This window comes from Kogia breviceps, chromosome 17 (genome assembly GCF_026419965.1).
Source record: "Kogia breviceps isolate mKogBre1 chromosome 17, mKogBre1 haplotype 1, whole genome shotgun sequence".
NCBI classification, from domain to species: Eukaryota; Metazoa; Chordata; class Mammalia; order Artiodactyla; family Physeteridae; genus Kogia; species Kogia breviceps.
Genome location: NC_081326.1, coordinates 11,383,534 through 11,404,810, shown reverse-complemented (window position 1 = coordinate 11,404,810; position 21,277 = coordinate 11,383,534). Strand labels below are relative to the sequence as shown.

At 33.5% G+C, this 21,277-nt stretch overlaps 1 protein-coding gene across 2 annotated transcripts in view; it reads left to right on the top strand.

The window, feature by feature from the left end:
• MYBL1 (MYB proto-oncogene like 1) overlaps positions 1-20,337 on the top strand; it is a 33,014-nt gene extending 12,677 nt beyond the window's left edge. The window contains exons 5-16 of one of the 2 annotated variants that reach the window (XM_059042642.2): positions 72-292; positions 2,322-2,496; positions 4,892-4,966; positions 5,579-5,683; positions 9,052-9,282; positions 10,324-10,692; positions 12,892-13,034; positions 13,462-13,576; positions 16,843-16,959; positions 17,048-17,152; positions 17,594-17,773; positions 19,019-20,337. In XM_059042642.2, the coding sequence (XP_058898625.1) occupies positions 72-292; positions 2,322-2,496; positions 4,892-4,966; positions 5,579-5,683; positions 9,052-9,282; positions 10,324-10,692; positions 12,892-13,034; positions 13,462-13,576; positions 16,843-16,959; positions 17,048-17,152; positions 17,594-17,773; positions 19,019-19,144 (1,962 nt within the window). In that variant the 3' untranslated portion in view covers positions 19,145-20,337. The remainder of the gene's footprint in view (positions 1-71; positions 293-2,321; positions 2,497-4,891; positions 4,967-5,578; positions 5,684-9,051; positions 9,283-10,323; positions 10,693-12,891; positions 13,035-13,461; positions 13,577-16,842; positions 16,960-17,047; positions 17,153-17,593; positions 17,774-19,018) is intronic. The other variant, XM_059042643.2, reaches the window with a different exon arrangement.
• Positions 20,338-21,277: the final 940 nt, after the last annotated feature.

The window sequence follows — 21,277 nt, the reverse complement described above, 5'->3', positions numbered from 1 at the left end:
CATTATACCCCCATAACTTATTTATTTTAAAAAAGGTAATGCTTTTTTAAACTTTGTTTTCTGTTTCTTAGGTTATTGAATTAGTTCAGAAATATGGGCCAAAAAGATGGTCTTTAATTGCAAAACATTTAAAAGGAAGAATAGGCAAGCAGTGTAGAGAAAGATGGCATAATCATCTGAATCCTGAGGTAAAGAAATCTTCCTGGACAGAAGAGGAGGACAGGATTATCTATGAAGCACATAAGCGGTTGGGAAATCGTTGGGCAGAAATTGCCAAACTACTTCCTGGAAGGTACTTATATAAATGTATATACATTTTTCTGTACTTAAACTTGATCTTTATTATGTTACTATTAAATATATTTATAAGTACCCATGACTTTTATTTATAATTAAAATTTAGACTGCAGAATACAAGCAACCTTTTGCGATATTTGTAATGTCAGTACATTTTGTGGTAAGGGATATAATTACTTTTTTAATGAAATATTTTATAGTGGTAATTTGTGCAAGAAAATGATGGACCTTTAGATTATGTGAATGTTTAATGCACTCCCCAGATTGTGTTTACACATCAGTGCCATTTAAGCAACCTTCTTTGTAAAAACTAAGATGGAATGGAATCTGAGTTGAAGAGATTTCTTTCGTATTGGATTCTATGTATAAGACCAGAGAATAACAAATACACTGGCTGAAAAAAATTGCTATGAAAGTGCATTAGAGAAAATTCAATTCTTAATTAATTATGGTATCATTCAAATCATGAGTAGTGTGTATATATCCACGTGGCTAAAATATAGCCCTTCCCTCAGGGGCACTGATGTGCTAAGTACACTATACATGGCACTGGTTCAAATGTTTCCTAGCTGTCTGTAGTACAGTAGACCAACAATCTTGGGAAAATCCATACCTCACTCGGAAGATACGCACTTGTTTTTTATTGCTGTAATCTCTGTATAGTACTTAATAGTTTATAAAATGCTTTTTACATATATTCTTTTTTTTCTTTTTTTTTAGAGAAAGAAAACACTTTTACTGTTGAATAAACATTAAATCAGAATGTGATGCCCATCATAGGCAATCTGATAAGAGATTGCAAAAAACGGAGAGAAATCCCACCTTTCACCCACATAGCCAAGCAGATACGACCCATTACATACAGGTTCTCAAGATAAACAATAGCTAGTCCTTAAGTCAGAAGACTTGACAGCACCATTTTATTTCACATAGTTCATCCTATTGTACACTTACCTAGCAACTGGAGTGCCCAACTGTGTTAGTTACTTGGCTTTATATAAAGGAAAAACAAACTTCTCATATCTTTTTTAGAAAGTAGTTTTACAACTTGGAGCCAGGTCAGCTAAAATTGGGCTCCTACCCTCCTGAAACTTGGAGATAGGGTGCTGTATTCTATATATTCTTAATTAATCTTCATATACTTGTGAAATATGTGGAGCAAACATTGCTGTCTTTGTTTTATAGATAAGGAAATTAAAGCATAGTGTTAACTTTTTTTATCCAAGTTACTGAACCTGGTCTAGGAACTTCTGATGTTTTCAATCTTTGATACATCTTTTTACTGTCCATAGAACCTAGCTTAGTGCTTAGCATAAAGTAGATTCTCAGTAAATGTTTATGTATTTTTAAAAATTTATACTACAAGTAGCTGTAGGTTGAAGACTTCCATTTTTACAAGGGGAACTTAGGTAAAAGGGGAGCCAATGAACTCTTTCTTTCGTAGGTATTTTGTTGTAAGAAGTGAAAAAGAATACTGGGATTCTGTATTTTGTGGTTTGCATTTTATGACCATGTTTGATCTTGGCTTTAGGGCTTTTGCCCTCACTATGCCCTTTGCCTGGAATGCTCTTTTTTTTTTTTTTTTTTTTTCCTATTCTTGTATGACTGGTTCATTCTTGTCATTCAGATCTTAGCTTTGCTGTAACCTCACAGAGGACTTCCTGGACCACCTAATCAAAATTACTTTAGTTACTCACTTTTCTTATCCTACTTTAAATGATCTGCATTGCACTATTTTTCTTATTATTTATTTTTTTGTTTTTCTCTTCTTTCCTCCTTCCCTGCCCCCATGCTTCTAGTGAGAATGTAAAGCCCCATGAGAGCTGGGACTTTCTTTATCTTATTCACTGCTGTATCTCCAGTGTTTAGAACTTTATCTGACATAGAGATATACAGTTTATTTTTTGAATTAAAAATGTCTAATTGCACCAGTTGTAAAAATTTGTTTTAAGTACTTTGTATACTTTATACAGTGTTAACATTTATGGAATCCTCTTTTTCTTTTTAAATATATACTTTCTTAGGACTGATAACTCTATCAAAAATCATTGGAATTCTACTATGCGAAGAAAAGTGGAGCAGGAAGGCTACTTACAAGATGGAATAAAATCAGAACGATCTTCATCTAAACTTCAACACAAACCTTGTGCGACTATGGACCATTTGCAAACCCAGAATCAGTTTTACATACCTGTTCAGGCACATATTTTTAATACCTTTATAATTTAAAAAATATCTTTAGTTGCTATATTTCTTTAGTTTCTTTAGGGAAGGTGTTTAGTTTCTTAATAGGACAAAAACAACATATATTAAGAGGAATAGACATTTAAATTTCCAAACTGAAGAAATATGCCATGAGTAGCCGTTAAACCGTTAGTGGAAGTTTATCTCTACTTCGTTTTTTTTCTGCTGTATGCGAGCCTGTCACTGTTGCGGCCTCTCCCGCTGCGGAGCACAGGCTCCGGACACGCAGGCTCAGCAGCCATGGCTCACAGGCCCAGCCACTCTGCGGCACGTGGGATCCCCCCAGACCGGGGCACAAACCCGTATCCCCTGCATCGGCAGGCGAACTCCCAACCACTGCGTCACCAGGGAAGCCCTCTACTTGTTTTGATTGATAAATATTTTGAGAACAAACTCATTAAAATATTTCCTTTTATATATAATTTTTATGTTATCTAGTTAAGAAACTTAGTATGTACATTTCCTAATACTATCATTCTTTGAGTCTTCATGATTCAAAGCTAATGATCATTTGTGCTTTAATAGTGATTGTAGTTCACTTTTTTAAAAAAAATTTGTGTAATTGTAGTATTGCTTACCTCTAAGGTAAGTGTATATAAAATGGTTTAGAGGAGAAGATAGTCAAAAATCATTCAAGCAATCATTTTGGAGTGTGTGGTAAATAATTGGTTCTTTGATGGCATTCAACTTTGCTTTTCCCTCATCACTCAACTGACTGAGTGACTTCAGCCTTTGTTTAGACAGGTTCATTGGAGATGACCCACATTCATCATAGGGCAAGCTCTGTTTTCCTTACAATGCATTTTCCTACCTGCAAGAAATTAGGAGTTTTCATAAGATTTGTTTTACGTTTTCCTGTCTGTTTGTCTGTCCTGCTATTTTTCATGTTGAGCAGTTCTTGGTTCTTGTCACATAAAATGTGACAAGATAAAGTATCTACCAAAAGATAAAATTTGGCTAGTTGTTAACCATCTATGCTTAGTATGCCACAGATTTGATTTTATTCCACTAAGTGGACTTTATTTTTTTAGACATAATTTTAAAAGAACCACTTAAAAAAGGTAGTGACATCTTAATTTACAAGTAGGAAAACACGTAAAGACAGTACAGTTATCTGCTGATATTCAGTACCTTAAGGTTTTTGTTGTCTGTTTCTTTACAGTTTTCTTTAGAGTCCTAGATTTCAGCAGCATAAACTGAAACATTCTGCTTCTATCTTAGAAAGGTTATCATTTAAATTTATTTATCTCATAGGAAGATAATTTTTTAAATTATTTGGGGCCCATGGAGTGTTTAACACTCTCAATCAAAATATATTGGAAAGTAAGAATATTTCTTGTACTTTAAGAATTATTTACCTTACTTTTAATAATTCTTGACAGGTTTGTGTATTAATAGTTCAATTCATTTAAACTGCTAAAAAGATAATTCTAATTTTGACTTGAAAGAAAAAAATGGATTGGTTTGAAATCCTGTCACAGATGAAAATGAAAAGTTTGAGAAAGATAAGTTTCTAATTCATTGGAAGCTGAGCAATAACTGATACTAATGAAGTGTTGTCAAAATTAAGTTCCATGTTAGAAGTTATATAGAATGTGTCTGCATTATATAGTGGTTTAGGTAGTCCATTATGGAAAATAGACAATTTCATATTTATATTTATTAGATTTTAAGGTTTTAAAAAACACTTCTCATATTTCTCCCAACCACTGCTCACTAAGTTTGCATACAACTTCAAAAATTTTATTACAAATGCTTTAGAAAAGAAGCAGAATAATTCTTAGTCTATTTTCAGAGTATTATAAAGTACTTGAGTGATTCTGATTGTTTTTCTGAGACAAGTAATAGAAGCAGGCTCTGTTTTCATATCTTTCTGTACAGAGATTGGCATGGGGTGGTGGTAGAAGTAGGAGTTAAGAATATTGAAGACTTGCTTTAGGCTCCAACTTTGAGAGTGCTTCATGTGGACCAGCCCCTTCCTCTGAAGGATAGGAACACAATTACTTTGTCTTCTCCAGGAGGCAGAGCAATCTTTTAATAGCAGATTTTAAAAAATACTTGGTGGATATTGTAGATAATAGATAGACTGACTGGGTGATAAATCTAGCCGATATAATTCTCATATTTCATTCAGGAGAAAATAGGTCTTTGCTAAGAGTTATGACTTTTAATCAGTAGGTCCTAAAATGAAAGATATAGTTATTAAGGAACTATTATATGTATAAATATTCAAAGTTAACAGAGATAGTGAGTTTTTCATGTTGATTTTCAGTTTTTGTGCTTTGTCTCAGATTTTTAAAAATTTCCAGAGCATTATATGTATGACATTAATGTTTTAATTACTTTTTAGATCCCGGGCTACCAGTATATGTCACCTGGAGGCAATTGTGTAGAACATGTTCAGCCTTCTTCTGCCTTTATTCAGGTAACTTTTTGTTTATAAAAAGCAAAAAACCAAAACAAACCCAAAGGAAATACTTTCAAACATTTTCAGATCTAATAGTGCCTGTTTCCTCATCTTTAAAATTAAGGCAAAAATAGTACTATCTGGTCTATCTACTTTGAGTATCATAACATTAAAGGAGAAAGTTTGTGTGTTTGAGAAATATAAACTGTACAGATGAAAAGTAGTTCACAGCACCAGTAAGGTGGTTCTTTCATTCTTCCAACTTAGAGCATTCAGGTTATGAATGGACATATTTTTGCTAAACTGGATAGAATATATCTATTAAGAGTCAATAAATTAAAACAGACTCCACACATAAGTTTTTAAGTTGATACAGATGATACAATGTAAGGTTTTTCATGCATTTAAATTTCCCAAATCCTTTCTGTTAAATTGAAAATATTTACCAGCACCTCTTTAGATACCAGAAGGATTGTGATACTGAGTATTTGGGATTTAGTAGTATTAAGCTTTATTAGAGAAAATAGATTTTATGTTGCATAGAAGAAAATAAAAATTAGAACATTAATAATAATAATAAAGCAATTTTGTAAGTAGCCTGTTTTTTTTCTTTTATTTAACTTATTTTAGCAACCCTTTGTTGATGAAGACCCTGATAAGGAAAAAAAAATAAAGGAACTTGAGTTGCTTCTTATGTCAGCTGAGAATGAAGTTAGAAGAAAGCGAGTTCCATCAGTAAGAAATAAGCTTAAGTGTTTAGATTTTATTGTTAGAATCTTTTATATGCTTTATATGCTCTTATAGTTTTAATCAGGACTGACTTTCATATGCCAACAAGTGGAAAGCATATTCAGTGTGACTTCAGATTTTAATATGGACTAAAAATAGTTTTTCTAATTTGCAACTTTGAAGTTGCCTGTTTTTAATATGCATCTCTTTGAACATATTTTACAGTGTTCTGTATTAAGATGCTTCTTGAGTCATAAATATCAAACAAGCTTAAGGTATAACCTTCAATACATATATCTGTGAAAATGTGTGGTTCAGATTAGGCTTTGGTTTTACTTTGGACATTCCATGTGATAATGGCCTTAATAGAAGAAAAAAAAGCTTAAAAAATGAGGAATTTAGTAGATGTATACAGATTTATGTGCTTCAGAATTATTTTTATTCTCTCTTTGAAAATGTTTTCCTGTTTACTATATTTAGGACACAAATTCAGTAAATTGGAAAAAGTTATAATGTTAAAAATATGGGAAAAGGAAACATTTAGATTTTATGCTCTCTAAAGAAATTTTTCTGTGGATGTTGGGTTTTGGTTATCAGGTATGAAAAGTATTGTCTGAGATTTGGTTGATGAGAACAACTAGGAGTATTAAATCAGGATAAAGGGTAATGATTCTAGCTAAGTAAAACAGGCTATGCTAGATGGGTTAAAAGGAAAAAAAAGTTTATATTTAAATGGCAATTTAAAAAGCTTAATACCCTGGGACTTTTTACATTTAGGAAAGTGTTTTTCTTGGTTTGGGGCTGAATGAGGGGACAATATATTTAGAGTGACTAATACAAAATTACTAAATAGAATAACCTGAGGACTTGAAATAGTATTATGAGGCAACTGGTGATGTCTTTATACCATTTCAGAGAGTATTAATAAAAATGACATTTGTTAATTGTAGTAGTTGAGATATACACCATGAGAATTGTTTTGAAACTGTAAAAACCGTGTGCAAATAGGGAGACCTGAAGTGTACTTATTTTAAAGTTAATTTCAGTTTTATTAAGCTGCAAATAAATAATCATGGTTACAGAGTTCACATTTGTAGGTTATCATGTAAGCACATTTAAAATTTTTTGTTTATAGTCTATCATTTTTCCTATAACAGGAAAATATAATTAGCTGAAAGAATTTCCATTTGCATTGAAAAGGGAGAAAGTTATTAATTTTTTTTCATAGTTTCTATCTAAAATGCACTCTCATAAAGATCTGGTTGAATAGGGAGATTGGAGGTTCTAGAGGGAAATTGCTGCACCCAGTATAATAGACTCCATATGCATATAAAGTATTTATTTTATGTGATAATGATGATTGCCACTTTATTGAGTATTCATCATGTTCCACTGTTGTAGATGTGTTATATGTATTTCTGGTGATCCTTATATTAACTCTGCAAATTAGGTGGTTGGTTGCTAGGGATTCAGAGTCGGGCCAGTGGGCCTAGTAACCTCCCTCTTTGAATCTTTTTCCTGCCCACAAACTTAGTTGAAATGTATATGGTTTGGAAGTTATCTCCAGAAAGTGATTGTAAACTTGGAAGGTGGCTGTGCTAGTGAAATAAGATTGCTTTAATTTCTTTTATTTATAGGAATCTTTAAAACAGGTGGAACCTGTTTTGCAACAATGTTGGAAATGTTTTTTCGCCTTACTTAACTGGAAACTTAACATTTTGCTGTTGTGAATATCTAGCATATTCTAGTAATTTTTTATTTTAATAGTCATAGGTACTGTTTATGGAGTGCTTCCTATGGACTGAGCAGTGTGCTCTCTAAACTATGGTAATTGTTAGGCACATTTAATTCGAAATTTAAAAATTCAGCTCCTCAGTTGCACTAGCCACATTGTTGTTGCTCATGTGGCTGGGGCCCATATTGAACAGGTTCAGGTGCAGAACATTTTCATCACCTCACAGGTTCTGTTGGACAGTGCTATACACTTTACATCCTGATTCTTTTTGTTTTTTTCCTAGTTTTTTTGAAATATAATTAACATATAGCACTGTATAAGTTTAAAGTGTGCAGCATAATGATTTTACTTACATATTGTGAAACGATTACCACAATAAGTTTAGTGAACATCCATTGTCTCATATAGGTACCAAAAAAAAAAAAAAAGAAAGAAAAAGGGAAAAAAAGTTTTTTTCCTTGTGATGAGAACTCTTAGGATCTACTACTCTTAACAGTTCTCAAGTTACATAATGTTCCTTGACCGTGGCTCTTCAAGGTCTCTCTTCTTGTTTTTCATTATGAGACACTAGAAAACTAGGCTCAAAAGATAAGTAAGGGCTTCCCTGGTGGCGCAGTGGTTGAGAATCCGCCTGCCAATGCAGGGGGCACGGGTTCGTGCCCCGGTCTGGGAAGATCCCACATGCCGCGGAGCGGCTGGGCCCATGAGCCATGGCCGCTGATCCTGCGTGTCCGGAGCCTGTGCTCCATGACGGGAGACGCCACAACAGTGAGAAGCCGGCGTACCATTAAAAAAAAAAAAAAAAAAAAAAAAAGATAAGTAAATTGGTCAGTGTACATCTCTAGAGAGATAAAGAAAAATGACACAGTCCCTGAATTCAAAGGACAGTGGGGACACATAAGAAACAGCATCCAGTGTGATATAATAAGTAACACAGTTTTAAGGGAGCTCATAGAAGATTGAGATTTAGGTAGTCACAAGGGTTCCTGGAAGAAATCCTATTTGCGCTCAGTCTTGAAAGACAGGCAGTGATTACATATTAGCAAAAAGATGAACTAGGACATTATTATAAACGGAAACAGGTAGAAGTGTATAATCAGATGGAGTACTTTCCAGTATTTGAACTGTATCTTAAATGGGGAATAGGAATTTTCCCTGGTCGGTAGGTTGAGCATTCCAGATGAAGGGAGCAGCAGTGTGTGCAAAGGCTGCGCCCTTTATCCAGGATGAAAGACCAAAACTTATCAGGGAATTGCAAGTACTGTACTGTAGTTGGGTATGCAGTATTCCCTGGGAGGGGGGACTTGAGTTGGGAGATGAAGTTAGAAAGGTAGAGAAAAGCCAGATTCTAGGAGTTTGGACCTTATGTTGTAGTATATATGGTACATTACTAGTTTTATCTCACCATGACTTTATAGATTTGAGAAAGATTTAGTTAGAAAAAAGAAATATAGTCAAGATGAGGTTTAATGAAAAAAGTTTTTATATCAGTTTTGAGGAAAGATGGTATATTTGCTACTGTATTTTTAGCTGAAATGTTGTGAAGTATGTTGGTCTAGAAAAAATTTTTACTTAAAATCCAAATTTTGGCTTAGATTGGGGATGACAAATAATGTTTAAATTTCTTTTGTACTTTTAGCAACCTGGAAGCTTTTCTAGCTGGCCTGGTAGTTTCCTCGTGGATGATAGCGTGTCTAATACTCTAAGCCTCGAGGAGCACACCAGTGAGTTTTACAGTCTGGATGAAAATCAGGCTGTGTCTGCTCAGCAGAACTCACCCACAAAGTTCCTGGCCGTGGAGGCAAATGCTGTGCTGTCCTCTCTACAGACCATCCCAGAATTTGCAGAGACTCTAGAACTTATTGAATCTGTAAGTTTGAGATTGTGAGATTATCAAAAGCTCAGTTTTAGTTATGTGGTTACATGTTCAGAAACTCAGTTTAATGGACACTGACCAGTTTTATGTTACACATTACCTTGTACATCATGCTTAATTTTGTTCTGGTATTTTGCAGAGGTTTCTGGCAAAAAAAAAAAGTATATATATATTTATGTATTTATGATACAAGTTGTATATTAGAGATAGTTGGAAAGTAGAGAAAACTGTAAGAAGAAAATTAAAATCCCCCATAAACCCAGAGTTAATAATTTGAGGTATTTCCTTGCAGGCTGTGTTATAGACATATAAAACACATATATGTATACATTTTCAAACCCAAATATACACTAATGTATTATGTTTGTGAATTTTTTTCCCACATTATATCATGAGCATGTCTCTGTTTTCTTAACTCATTTTTAAACTTGAGTTTTAATGGCTTCATGGTATTCTGTCATGTGAATGTAGCAAAATTTATTTATCCAACATACTGTTATTACTGGACATTTTATGTGGTGTGCAATTTTTCAGTATTACAAATTAAAGAACGTACATAAAGCTTTGTGCAAAATCATGATTATGTCCTTAGGTTAAATTGAATTTTTGGATCACGGTGTATGACCACTTTGAAGATATTCCATACAGATTACCAAATGATTATGTAGATGTGGAATAGAGTGTAAAGTTTTCTGATGTGGAATAGAATGTGAGTTTTATGATGAACTGTACTCTTTTATAAAAATAACTTAAAATAATTTGTTCTTTTCATTTAAAGTACTTTGGTAGTAAGCTTCAGCTACTGAATTAGATGAAATATTACTTTGGAATGTTCCAACTAGAGTTGTCATAAAAGCATAATCTGTTCCTCTCTAATGGGCTTGCTTAAAAAAAAAAGATGAGCCAAGGAAAGCCTATTTCTACTGATAAAAATGAGTAGTTAGTTAACTCTGGAAATCATCATCCTATGTTCAAGACAAGATTTAACCAGGTTGTAATATTAATAACTTTAGTTAAGAATTTAATTTATTGCAGGATCCTGTAGCATGGAGTGATGTTACTAGCTTTGATCTTTCTGATGCTGCTGCTTCTCCTGTCAAGTCCACCCCAGTTAAACTAATGCGAATTCAACACAACGAAGGAGCCATGGAATGTCAATTTAACGTCAGTCTTGTACTTGAAGGGAAAAAAAACAGTTGTAATGGTGCAGACAGTGAGGCTGTTCCTTTAACATCCCCAAGTGTGGCTAAGTTTAGCACTCCACCAACCATCCTCAGAAAGAAGAGAAGAATGCGAGTGGGTCAGTCCCCAGGCAGCGACCCTGGCGATGGCTCATTCAGTGACGGTGGCAATACGGCACTAAAACACACACCGGTGAAAACACTACCATTTTCTCCTTCACAGGTAGTAGTGTTGTTTTTATTTATTATGGGTTGGATTAAATTAGATCTTTAACATCCATACTAACAGTTCCTTGCTTTGATAACACATAAAAATGGATAATGTATTTAAATGTATACAGGAGAGTGCTGAGCTATGATAAATCAGAAAAGTATCTCACAAAGTGTAGTAGTTGCATTTTATCTTACAGTGTTTCGAGTGGAAAGGGATGTTTTGGATATGTAATTCTACATCTTTATAGAACTCATCAGGAAATAGGCCCAGAAAGATAAAAAGATTTGCCCAAAGTTATCTAATGGCAGAGCTGAGACTGGGAGCCAGTTTCCTGACTGACTGGTATCAAGAGATACCAGGTATATAGTCATAGACCACTGCTCCCTATAAGAATTTCATGTGTCAGTAGGTTGTTTAGGGATGTCAGGAACTATCTGCTTTCTCCTGTAGTTATATCCCCGGGGAGCAGATATTTATATCAAGGCAAACTGTACCTTTTATTTTATAATAATAATAATCTTTCTTAATGAACACCATTTTCCAGGCTGTGTGCTAAACATTTTCTTACAGCATCTTAGTTAATGTTCTTTAAGAAAACCTTAGAGGTAGGTAGAATGAAGTTCAGAAGTTAGGCAATTTGTCCAAGGTCAGTTATTAAGAAAGAAATGAAGCTGGTGTTTGCTTAAAGTGTCTTGACAGAGGTTAAAAAGTCCTATAGGAGAAGAAGGAAGTTTAATGGCCAAATAAACTTGGAGGATGTTGGGATATTATTGGAGGTATGTTTTTGATGCTGGGAAGATGAGGATCTGGTAGTAAGTACACAGCCACTGTTTTCTCTGAAAATGGCACCCCCTCTGCTTCAGGGGATGCTATTTACATAGGCTACAATGCAGGTAGTGTGTCCCACCCCCCACCCCACGATTTACAGAGTATCCTGAGGAAGGTGAACCAGGGTTGAGCAGACTAGCAATTTTCTATTTTTGGAGTTTTGCATACCTGCAATTTTCATTGAACAGTAAATTCTAAGGTGGAAAATGGCTAAGAAGGTGAGGCATGATTATAAAGATCGTATATCCCATAGCAAAGAACTTGGATTCTATCCTATGATTTATGGGCATCAGAAGTGATAGAGCTATTATAGAATTCATTCCAGTTATAAGCAGCCTTAAGGTGATTTCCACTTTTTAAAAAAAATTATTTATTATTATTATTATTTTGGGGGGCTGTGTCAGGTCTTAGTTCCAGCATGCGGGATCTTCACCGAGGCATGCGGGATCTTTCCTTGCAGCGTGCGGGCTTCTCTCTAGTTGTGGCGTGCAGGTTTTCTCTCTCTAGTTGTGATGCGTGGGCTCCAGAGTGCTTGGGCTCTGTAGTTTGCGGCACACAGGCTCTCTATTTGAGGTGCACGAGCTCAGTAGTTTTGGTGCACGGGCTTAGCTGCCCCGCGGCATGTGGGAACCTAGTTCCCTGACCAGGGATTGAACCTGTGTCCCCTGCATTGGAAGGCAGATTCTTTACCACTGGACCACCAGGAAAGTCCCTGGCAATTTCCACTTTTTCTTACCTTTGCTTCTACTCTGTTGGCTACAGAAATAAAGTAGTATTTCACAATTGTATGTAAGTTAAGATCCAATGAGTAAATTGTGTCATTTGGAAAACAGGCTCTATGATACCGATTTTGGCTCCTCAAAGGTTCTGATCTGTGTTCTAAATAGGCAAATTTGCCAGACAGCTGTACTTCTTCTTAGCAAAGCACTGTTATTATATTCTGGGTTCTAAATATTCTTATAGAAAGGAACACTTAAGATCATTTATTAATAAAATCGTAAAACATTTTTTTTTCAGTTACACTGTTGTACAAAGCTTACATTTAACACAGCAGCTATTATGGTTTCTGTAGATTCCTATTTGATAAGATGTACTGTTTGGAAATTTTTTTATTGTGTTTTGTTACTTTTGAATATTTGTTAAGCGGCTATTTTTTGAATGCCTGCTATGTCTTAAACACTATTCTGGGGAGGCAGTGATGAACAAAACAAAAATGCCTGCCCTCTTGGAGCTTAATTTTTATGGAGTGGAATGTAAATGTATTATTGATAATCCTTTCCTAAAAGGAATGGAGAAATAATATGAAAATCTTATCAGTTTGATATTTGTGTAGGATTTTGACATTTTAGAAATTGTCTTTAAACTCTCTTCCTTTTTTAGTTTTTCAACACGTGTCCTGGAAATGAACAAATTAATATAGAAAATCCTTCATTCACATCAACCCCTATTTGTGGGCAGAAAGTTCTCATTACAACTCCTCTTCATAAGGAAACAACCCCCAAAGATCAAAAGGAAAATGTAGGGTAAGTACATATTAAATAATTATGTTAGAGAAAATGGGAAGCACAATTTCAAGAGCAGATCAGCTTTTCGTCCATTTATACATATATCATCATCCCTGTCCATATAGGATTTAGAATTTTTAAAAAATCATAACCTTATGTTTTATCCCTAGGAGACTGAAAACCAACTAAATGTAGTATAAAACTTTGATCTTGAGCAAACACCATTTTTAGTACTTATTTCTGCATTAGTCTTTTTTCTGTTTTATGATGATTGATTGGAATAAGAATAGTTTAGGCAGGCACACTTTAAAAGTCTTGGAATGTTTAAATAAAGCATGTGTATATACAAGAAAATTTAGTGTGTGCTTTTATTGTGCCTTTGCCTTCCTTAACTCATATGAAATCAAATTTTGACTGTAATACAAATATCTAAATGATTGGATAGGTTTAGAACACCTACTATTAGAAGATCTATATTGGGTACCACACCAAGAACTCCTACTCCTTTTAAGAATGCGCTTGCTGCTCAGGAGAAAAAATATGGACCTCTTAAAATTGTGGTATGTATACTCCTTTTATATTTAAGAATTTTCCTAATTTTAATAAGACACAAATTTTGATTTTTTATCCTTGATTTTTAACATTTTTAAAAAGGTGTTCAATGGACTGGATTAAAAAAATGTTACCTTGATTTATAAGTTTGAATTTGTGTTAATCTTTTTCCTTGTACGTAAACCTTTGCTTGGCTTCTTTTGAATTCAGACTTTCTTTATATCATCTAGAGAAGGCAAGTCAAGTTTCAGTAGAACTCATTGCTTAATACTAAAACCCACCTTTTAGTAGTTTCAGTAGCAGTCACCTACAGTAGAATAAAATAATTTTAATATTTTGATATACATAAGCACTTTCCTAATAATATTTATGAAACTGATTGACCATGATACCTCTTTAAGGCTCAGTTTCTTCTTCTACTCAGTGGATATCATAAAACACCCCAGCAGGTTATTTGTGAAGATAGATAATAGAAATAAAGGGGCTGGTACTAAGTTTCAAGTAGTATGTGCTTAGTTGCTGCTATTATAATAGTGGTAACAATGGTAGTACATGAACGGAGGTGGGAAGTTTTACCTGTGTTAGCACACAGATACTTTTGAAGTACCTTAGGTGAACCATGGGCATTCTGATTGTAGGCAGATAAAGATTTCTGACAAATTAGGTACATTAGAAATAAAATATGATTTTTAAAATATTGGTCACTTCTAGGGTACTTTAGTTATCTTCTATTTTTAGTCACATTTTGAGAAAATCAATAAATTCTAGTTTACTTGATTTAATCAATTTTCTACCAAAGAGCATGTCTTGCACTAAAATCTAGTCTTTTCCTATTTTTTGAAATACTGTTTTAGAGGGTGCGTAGTAGGATTGATCAAGTCTTTTTGTCACTTAGTTCCATATGCTACTATGAAAAATTATATTCTCTTTAGAGTTCTCTAAACTTTTTAGTTTTTATGAATATATACATAATAAAAGTGGGATCACACTATGTACTCTTTTGTAACCTTTTAAAATTTAATAAATTGTATATATTTATCCCATAATTTTTAATGTTTTTGTATTAGTCCATTGTATGGAATTACCTAATTTAACTAATCTGTTTCAGCATTTTGTTATTCATTTAAAAAATTTATCATTAATTTGATAAATATTGATTGAGTGCCTAATACGTGCCAGGCGCTGGGCTAGGCTTTTGGGGATGTAATGTTAAACATGTCAGGTATGCTTCCTGCCTTCAGAAGGGTGTGTAGCCTAATTGGGAATTCGACAAATAAGCAATAATTTGAAGACAGTTGAAAAATTCTGACAGTGCCTCAGGGTCATTTGGTCAACATATACGTTGAATAAAAATTATCATTTTAATAATAGTGCATAAGAAATTAGGTTTCAGGTATCTAAGTCCCTGTCAGTTTGTTCATGTTTCGGAAGAATTTATCCATTGCCAAAACAGGTCATTTTCATCAGCAATTTAAGATAAAAAGAAAGTATTGATTTTGTAATTAAAATTTCTAAAGTATCTGTAGGCTCATGTGTAGTGAGCTGACTTTTCATTCCTTCTGCTCCTCCTCCTCCAGTTATTTACTGAGCACCTACTATGTGCTAACCACTCAGTTTTCTTGTGTATCTTACAGTGGGTCAAAGGCACTTCTTAGAGTTTGGCTTTCTAGGACACTTGTATTCTTTGCTTTTTTTATTTTTAAACTGAAGTATAGTTGATTTACAGTGTGTTAATTTCTGCTATACAGCTAAGTGATTCAGTTACACACATACACACACACACACACACACACACACACACACACACACACACACACACATACTTTCTTTTTCATATTCTTTTCCATTATGGTTTATCACAGGATATTGAATACAGTTCCCTGTGCTATACCATAGGACCTTGTTATTTATCCATTCTATATATAATAGTTTGCATCTCCTCGCCCCAAACTCCTAATCCTTCCCTCCCCCACCCCTCTTCCCCCTTGGCAACCACAAATCTGTTATCTATGTCTGTGAGTCTGCTTCTGATTCATAGATAAGTTCATTTGTGTCTATTTTAGATTCCACATATAAGTGATGTCATGTGGTATTTGTCTTTGTCTGACTTACTTTACTTAGTATGATAATCTCTAAGTCCATCCATGTTGCTGCAAATGGTATTATTTCCTTCCTTTTTATGGCTTGAGTATTATTCCATTGTACATATGCACCACATCTTAGGACACTTGTATTCTTACAGGGGAAAAATAGATTCCAGGTTTCTTTTTAAGAACACCTTATCTATATTCTTTGTGAAATGTAATCCTTAAAACAAGACCTCTTGGAGCAACACACAGAAATACTGACATAATTCCTGCATGTCTCAGGCTGTAGATGAGAGCACTTTAAAAAAATTCTGTTTCCATTTTTAAAGTTTTTGTAAGTGCTGTGAAATCTCATTTATATATGAATACTATTCTCCCTAACTTTGTTGACTGGGAACATAAGCTGCTGGTGATTATATGCTGCCAGTTTGTTCTTTTGTTCAGTGGCGCTTTGATTACCTCTTTTTTTTTTAAACAGATAGGTGAATAATATTTTGAGACTATTTCATCATTCAGCCCACATTCACGTTTTTTTTTTGTATCCTGCCTTCCCACACTCCAGTACACACATAGACACACACAGACACACATGCACATGTGCACACTTCTTGAACACTGTGTCTCAGCTCTAAGCTTAAGGCTAGGTGTGCAGAGATGTGTACACAGATGAAAAAGATGTGATCACTGCTCTCAAATAGCTCACATATTTAGTAGTAAGAGAAACATGTAAACTAGTAATTATACACTATACAATTTAAGTACAATAAAAATAGAAGGAGAGCTACTGTAGTCCCAATTCGTTCTATGTTTCCAATTTTTATATAAAAATACTTGGGGAAATAATTGCTTTTCTGTTTAATTTTGAGGATCCTGATTGAAGCAGGAGCTGTAATAGGTTCCCCAAAAGGAAGACTTTTGTTTAGTGCCCTAGCGTGAAGAAAGTGGCACACTTCATTCAGTGCTTGCAATGTGCATTATTATTTTTGCCAATAATATTTTGCAATATTATTTTTGCCATAGCTATTTGAGAGCAGTGATCACATCTTTTTCATCTGTGTATGTATCTATAGGGACTGGGAGAAAATTATGCCAATAATGAAAAAGTATAAAAGATGGGTTTCTATATATGGGGAGAAAAAAGAATTGCTATAAAAGGCTTTTTAAAAACCCTTTTAAAAATAATTTAGTCACAGCCACTTGCCTTCTTGGAAGAAGATATTCGGGAAGTTTTAAAAGAAGAAACTGGAACAGACATATTCCTCAAAGAGGAAGATGAACCAGCTTACAAAAGCTGCAAACAAGAGGTGATCTTTTAGTATTGTTGTTAATAAAAGTCTTACCATGTTCAAGTGACTTGACCATAATGTTCCTGTTGTAAATTATCCATTCTAGCATACTGCTTCTGTAAAGAAGGTCAGAAAATCACTAGTCTTAGATAATTGGGAAAAAGAAGAACCAGCCACTCAACTAGTAACTGAAGATCTTTCAGACATGCAGGTTTGTAAATAATTTTTCTTATATTAAGATGGTTGCTTTAAGTCCTAGTGGTTCTTGTGTTTTACTCATTGTGTGGCTAATTCATTAGAGCTTCTTAGACAGTTTCCTTTAGTAGTATTCTGCCTAATTCAGAGAGAAACAATTAACTGTAGAGAATATCTTACTTACTTCCTTGCTTTTTATATTTGTTTGGTTTTGAGAGGAGTTAGCTTCCTTATGTATGATGTCAAAAAATGGTAGTTCTCAAAGCTTTAAATTTCAATATCTTTGGTTCATTTCTTAAATATTTAATTTTACTGCATTACTAGAAATTTCATCGGAGCCAGAAGCTTTCTTGGAGGGAAATGAACAGGGCTTCCACTACCACTTACTCAGTAGTCCCTCTAATTGTCTCCATTTTTGAATTAGTTATTTTATTTTCCTCTTTCTTTTTTCTCTTAGTCAGAAAATATATTTACAACATCTTTATTAATGATACCATTATTGGAAATACATGACAATAGGTGCAACTTGACTCCTGAAAAACAAGATATAAATTCAACCAACAAAACATATACACTTAATAAAAAGAAACCAAACCCTAACACTTCCAAAGTTGTCACATTGGAAAAGAATCTTCAGGTATGATTTATAAATTTCTTTCAGTGATTTTTGTTATTGTTCATTCAGTTATCACTTTGGACCTACTGATCAGAAATTATACTTTTTCTTTTAAATTCAAAATTGACTATAATAGTAACTAGACATTCACCATTGTTTTGTCACTCAAACTAGATTTGGGTTTTTGAGAGACTCACTCATCAGGGCACATATAAACTAAACAATTGGAATGGTAGCCAGAGACTCTTCTGGTGATTTCTTAAGCACTGTTTCATTTTTAAACTAAAAATATCTAAATCTACTTCTGGCACCTCTTCTGTAATAAATAATTGTAGACCTAATTGCTACTTTTAAAGGGTAAGTGGTTGGAAGCAGTTTCAAACTTGATTTTGTTGGTATCGATATAATGGTTTCCAGTGAACTTTCTGGCTCAAAGTTGTAAAAGAGAATCCTTTTTTCTGATGCTATGCAACCATTACGTAACTGCAAATGAAGGCTGGAGAAATTTTTACTTTATTATCTTAAGAATTCAACCCAGAGAATTTGAGAGGTCATTGAGGAGGAAGTTTTCTTTACACTGCAATGACTGCAGAGCTAGCCTTCCTGACATTCAAGCATTCCTTGAAAACATCTTTGGCAATCAGATGTGGCCACCTCCTCTCTTTCTTGAGCCACTGCTCTTCATAGAGCCATGCAACACATTCTCTGAAGCCATTTAAAATGATCCCATTTACCAGTGTTTAACACAGAACTTTTCAGGAAAATTTATTACATAGTAGGTCATACCTATAGAGTAGTAACCTTTACTCTATAATAAGGGAAGAAAAAAATGAAACAAACGTAAACTTTGTGTTATGATATATTTCCTAATTTGCAAGACGTAAAGCATTCTTCGTTCATTTTTTGACATTGCATTCTCTCTAAATCTTTTGCAAAACTTTGAAGCAGTAAAGACTGACATTTCTTTCCAGGTTTAGACTGATTTGATTTGAGGGGCAGTTGTGGGAACAGAAATTTTAAACTGCCTCCACAGTCCTATAGATAGCTAAAAAATTGACTTAAAAAATTGATTGTAAATATTTTAGTATGTATTTTTGAAACATCATTATTTAAAAAGAATCACAATGCTGTTATCAAAAACGTTTTTTACAATAATTACTTATCAAATATCCAATCAATTAATTGATATTTTAAGAGTCTAATTGTGAAGTAGAATGGATAGTTATCTTAGTAATTTTCACATCACTATTAATATTTCCTTCCTAGTCTTGTGAATGGGAAACAGTGGTTTATGGGAAGACGGAAGACCAGCTTATCATGACGGAACAAGCAAGAAGATATTTGAGTACTTATACGGCTACAGGCAGTACCTCAAGAGCTCTCATACTGTGATTGTTATTAAAACTGATGAAATTCCCCACACCCTTATTAGATTCTGTACTAAATTAGGCTGCAATGAAATTTTTTTGTTGATTAACTGTTTTTAAAGTTTTAATACAGCCCTAAAACGGTTTGCATCCTTTTTCATATTGGGCAAGCAGAAAGCTAGGCACTTAAGTAAGGGGTAGGCAATTTCATAGTTTATTTTTTAAGACATAGGATTTTAAAAAATTGTTTTTAAAGAACAAGATGGGGAAATCATATTAGAATATTCCTGGATATTCTAAAAGTAAATTCTCACATATTTTCTTCAGAAGATATATGTTGCTACTCTCCTGATGCTGCAGTTTTGTTATAGATAGGTTTTATGAGTGTGTATGATTTCTGAAACTAGTCTCTGTATAGAAAGCACTCATGGTTTTATGAAGTACTTTTGCCTATCTGCTGATTTACTTAGGCTACCATTTACAAAGAAACACAGTGGAAAGGAATTTAAAAGAAAGAAAGTTGCACTACTAATTTTTGGTGTTTTTCAAAAACCAGTAAAATTAACTACAGTGTTAAATGTATTTATTTGAGCATAGTACTAAAAACAAAAGGCATTGCAAAAAGGTTTTTTCCTTATTAGTTAAGAGTCAGTATTCATAAATCTCAGAAGAGCTGAGAGTTTTGTTGAATGTATTGTACAGTATGTAGGAGCAGGAAAACTTTGTAAATTGGAAAGAAGTCTGTTTTTATAATTTATTTTCATTTTTAAAGCTTAAATGTAGATATTTATACCTATACAGGGTGTCTAGAAGCCAATGTTGTTTCCTGTTATTACAAGCTAACATAGTAAAGAACAATTTTGACTTTTAAGTATGAAACAATAGTAAGTTATAGCTGCAAAGAATACAATATCTATACTGTATGTCACATCTACCTAAATATTGCACTATGTCCTTTAAATCATGTTGGTTATATAAAGTAGTTCTAAAAATGTACTAAATAGTAATTTAATATTTTCTTTTTAAATTATATGGGGGGGGGTCATATAAATTAATCTGGTGATTTGTATATGTGTTTGAAATTTTTGCATTTTGTTTAAAAAATAATATGGTACTTTGGTCCCTAAGAACAGTCTGCACTTAGACATTTATTATATTTACTCAATGTTTTAGAAGTAGAAAACATTATCTTTTATTTATAAAAATATATGTCCTTTTATAAATGTTTTGTGTTTCTCTACAGGTTACAACAGTTGCTTCACTTGCCTGTTTTAGGTGTTTGCACTTATTTTATTTCTTCTTGAAAGAATGTCTTTATTTGCTTTTGTGTAGAGATTTTATGTAATTTTTTTTTGAGACATATAATGGTGTGCTGTCAACTTAAACACTGACAGGTAAATAGAATTGTACACTGTAGTTTTAATTATTTGTAATTGACACACTCTCTCCCTCTCCACTCCTGAAGTATGCTGCTATAGAAGATAGCAGAATCGGCTTGCTGCTATGAGAGAAGGAAAGAGCGACCACCACTTGCACTGTGTGAAAAGATAAAAAGCAAATGATGGCAAGTTCTCAAGTTAACTTAATGGAATCAACCATTACCAGGCAAATTCTTGCAAATACTAAAATGCTATGCCTTAAAACAAAAACAGCTTAAGATTCTCTGATGTTTCTATGTTGATAGAAATGGAAATACTATTTTAATGCCTAGCTTTTGAACAGTAGACCTAAAAGGGTTTTAAGCTATTTAAATCTAGTTGCTCATTTTTGCATATTATATGTAGTGAGAAGTGAAGAAAATGTGTGGTACTAAGATTATGCCTTGTTGATACAAATAGATGAACCAATTTGAATCTTCTTAGCATGTTTGTTAAGTATGTTGATTGCTTCCTAATTAGTGAATTTCTCACAGAAATTTCACTTTGTAAAACCAATGATTGTACCAAAATCATACTGGATCATTTCAATTTCAGTGATCTTGAATAGCATACGATGGTTCCTTTTTTTTTTTTTTTTTTTTTTTTTTTTCCCAAATATAGCCCTTAGCTGGTTTGGATGAACATTAGTCTCCAATTACCAAAGTATAATATCTTGGAAGAGCTATATTTTTTTAAAGCATAATTTTTCTTGAGCATTAAATTATCCCACATGTAATAGG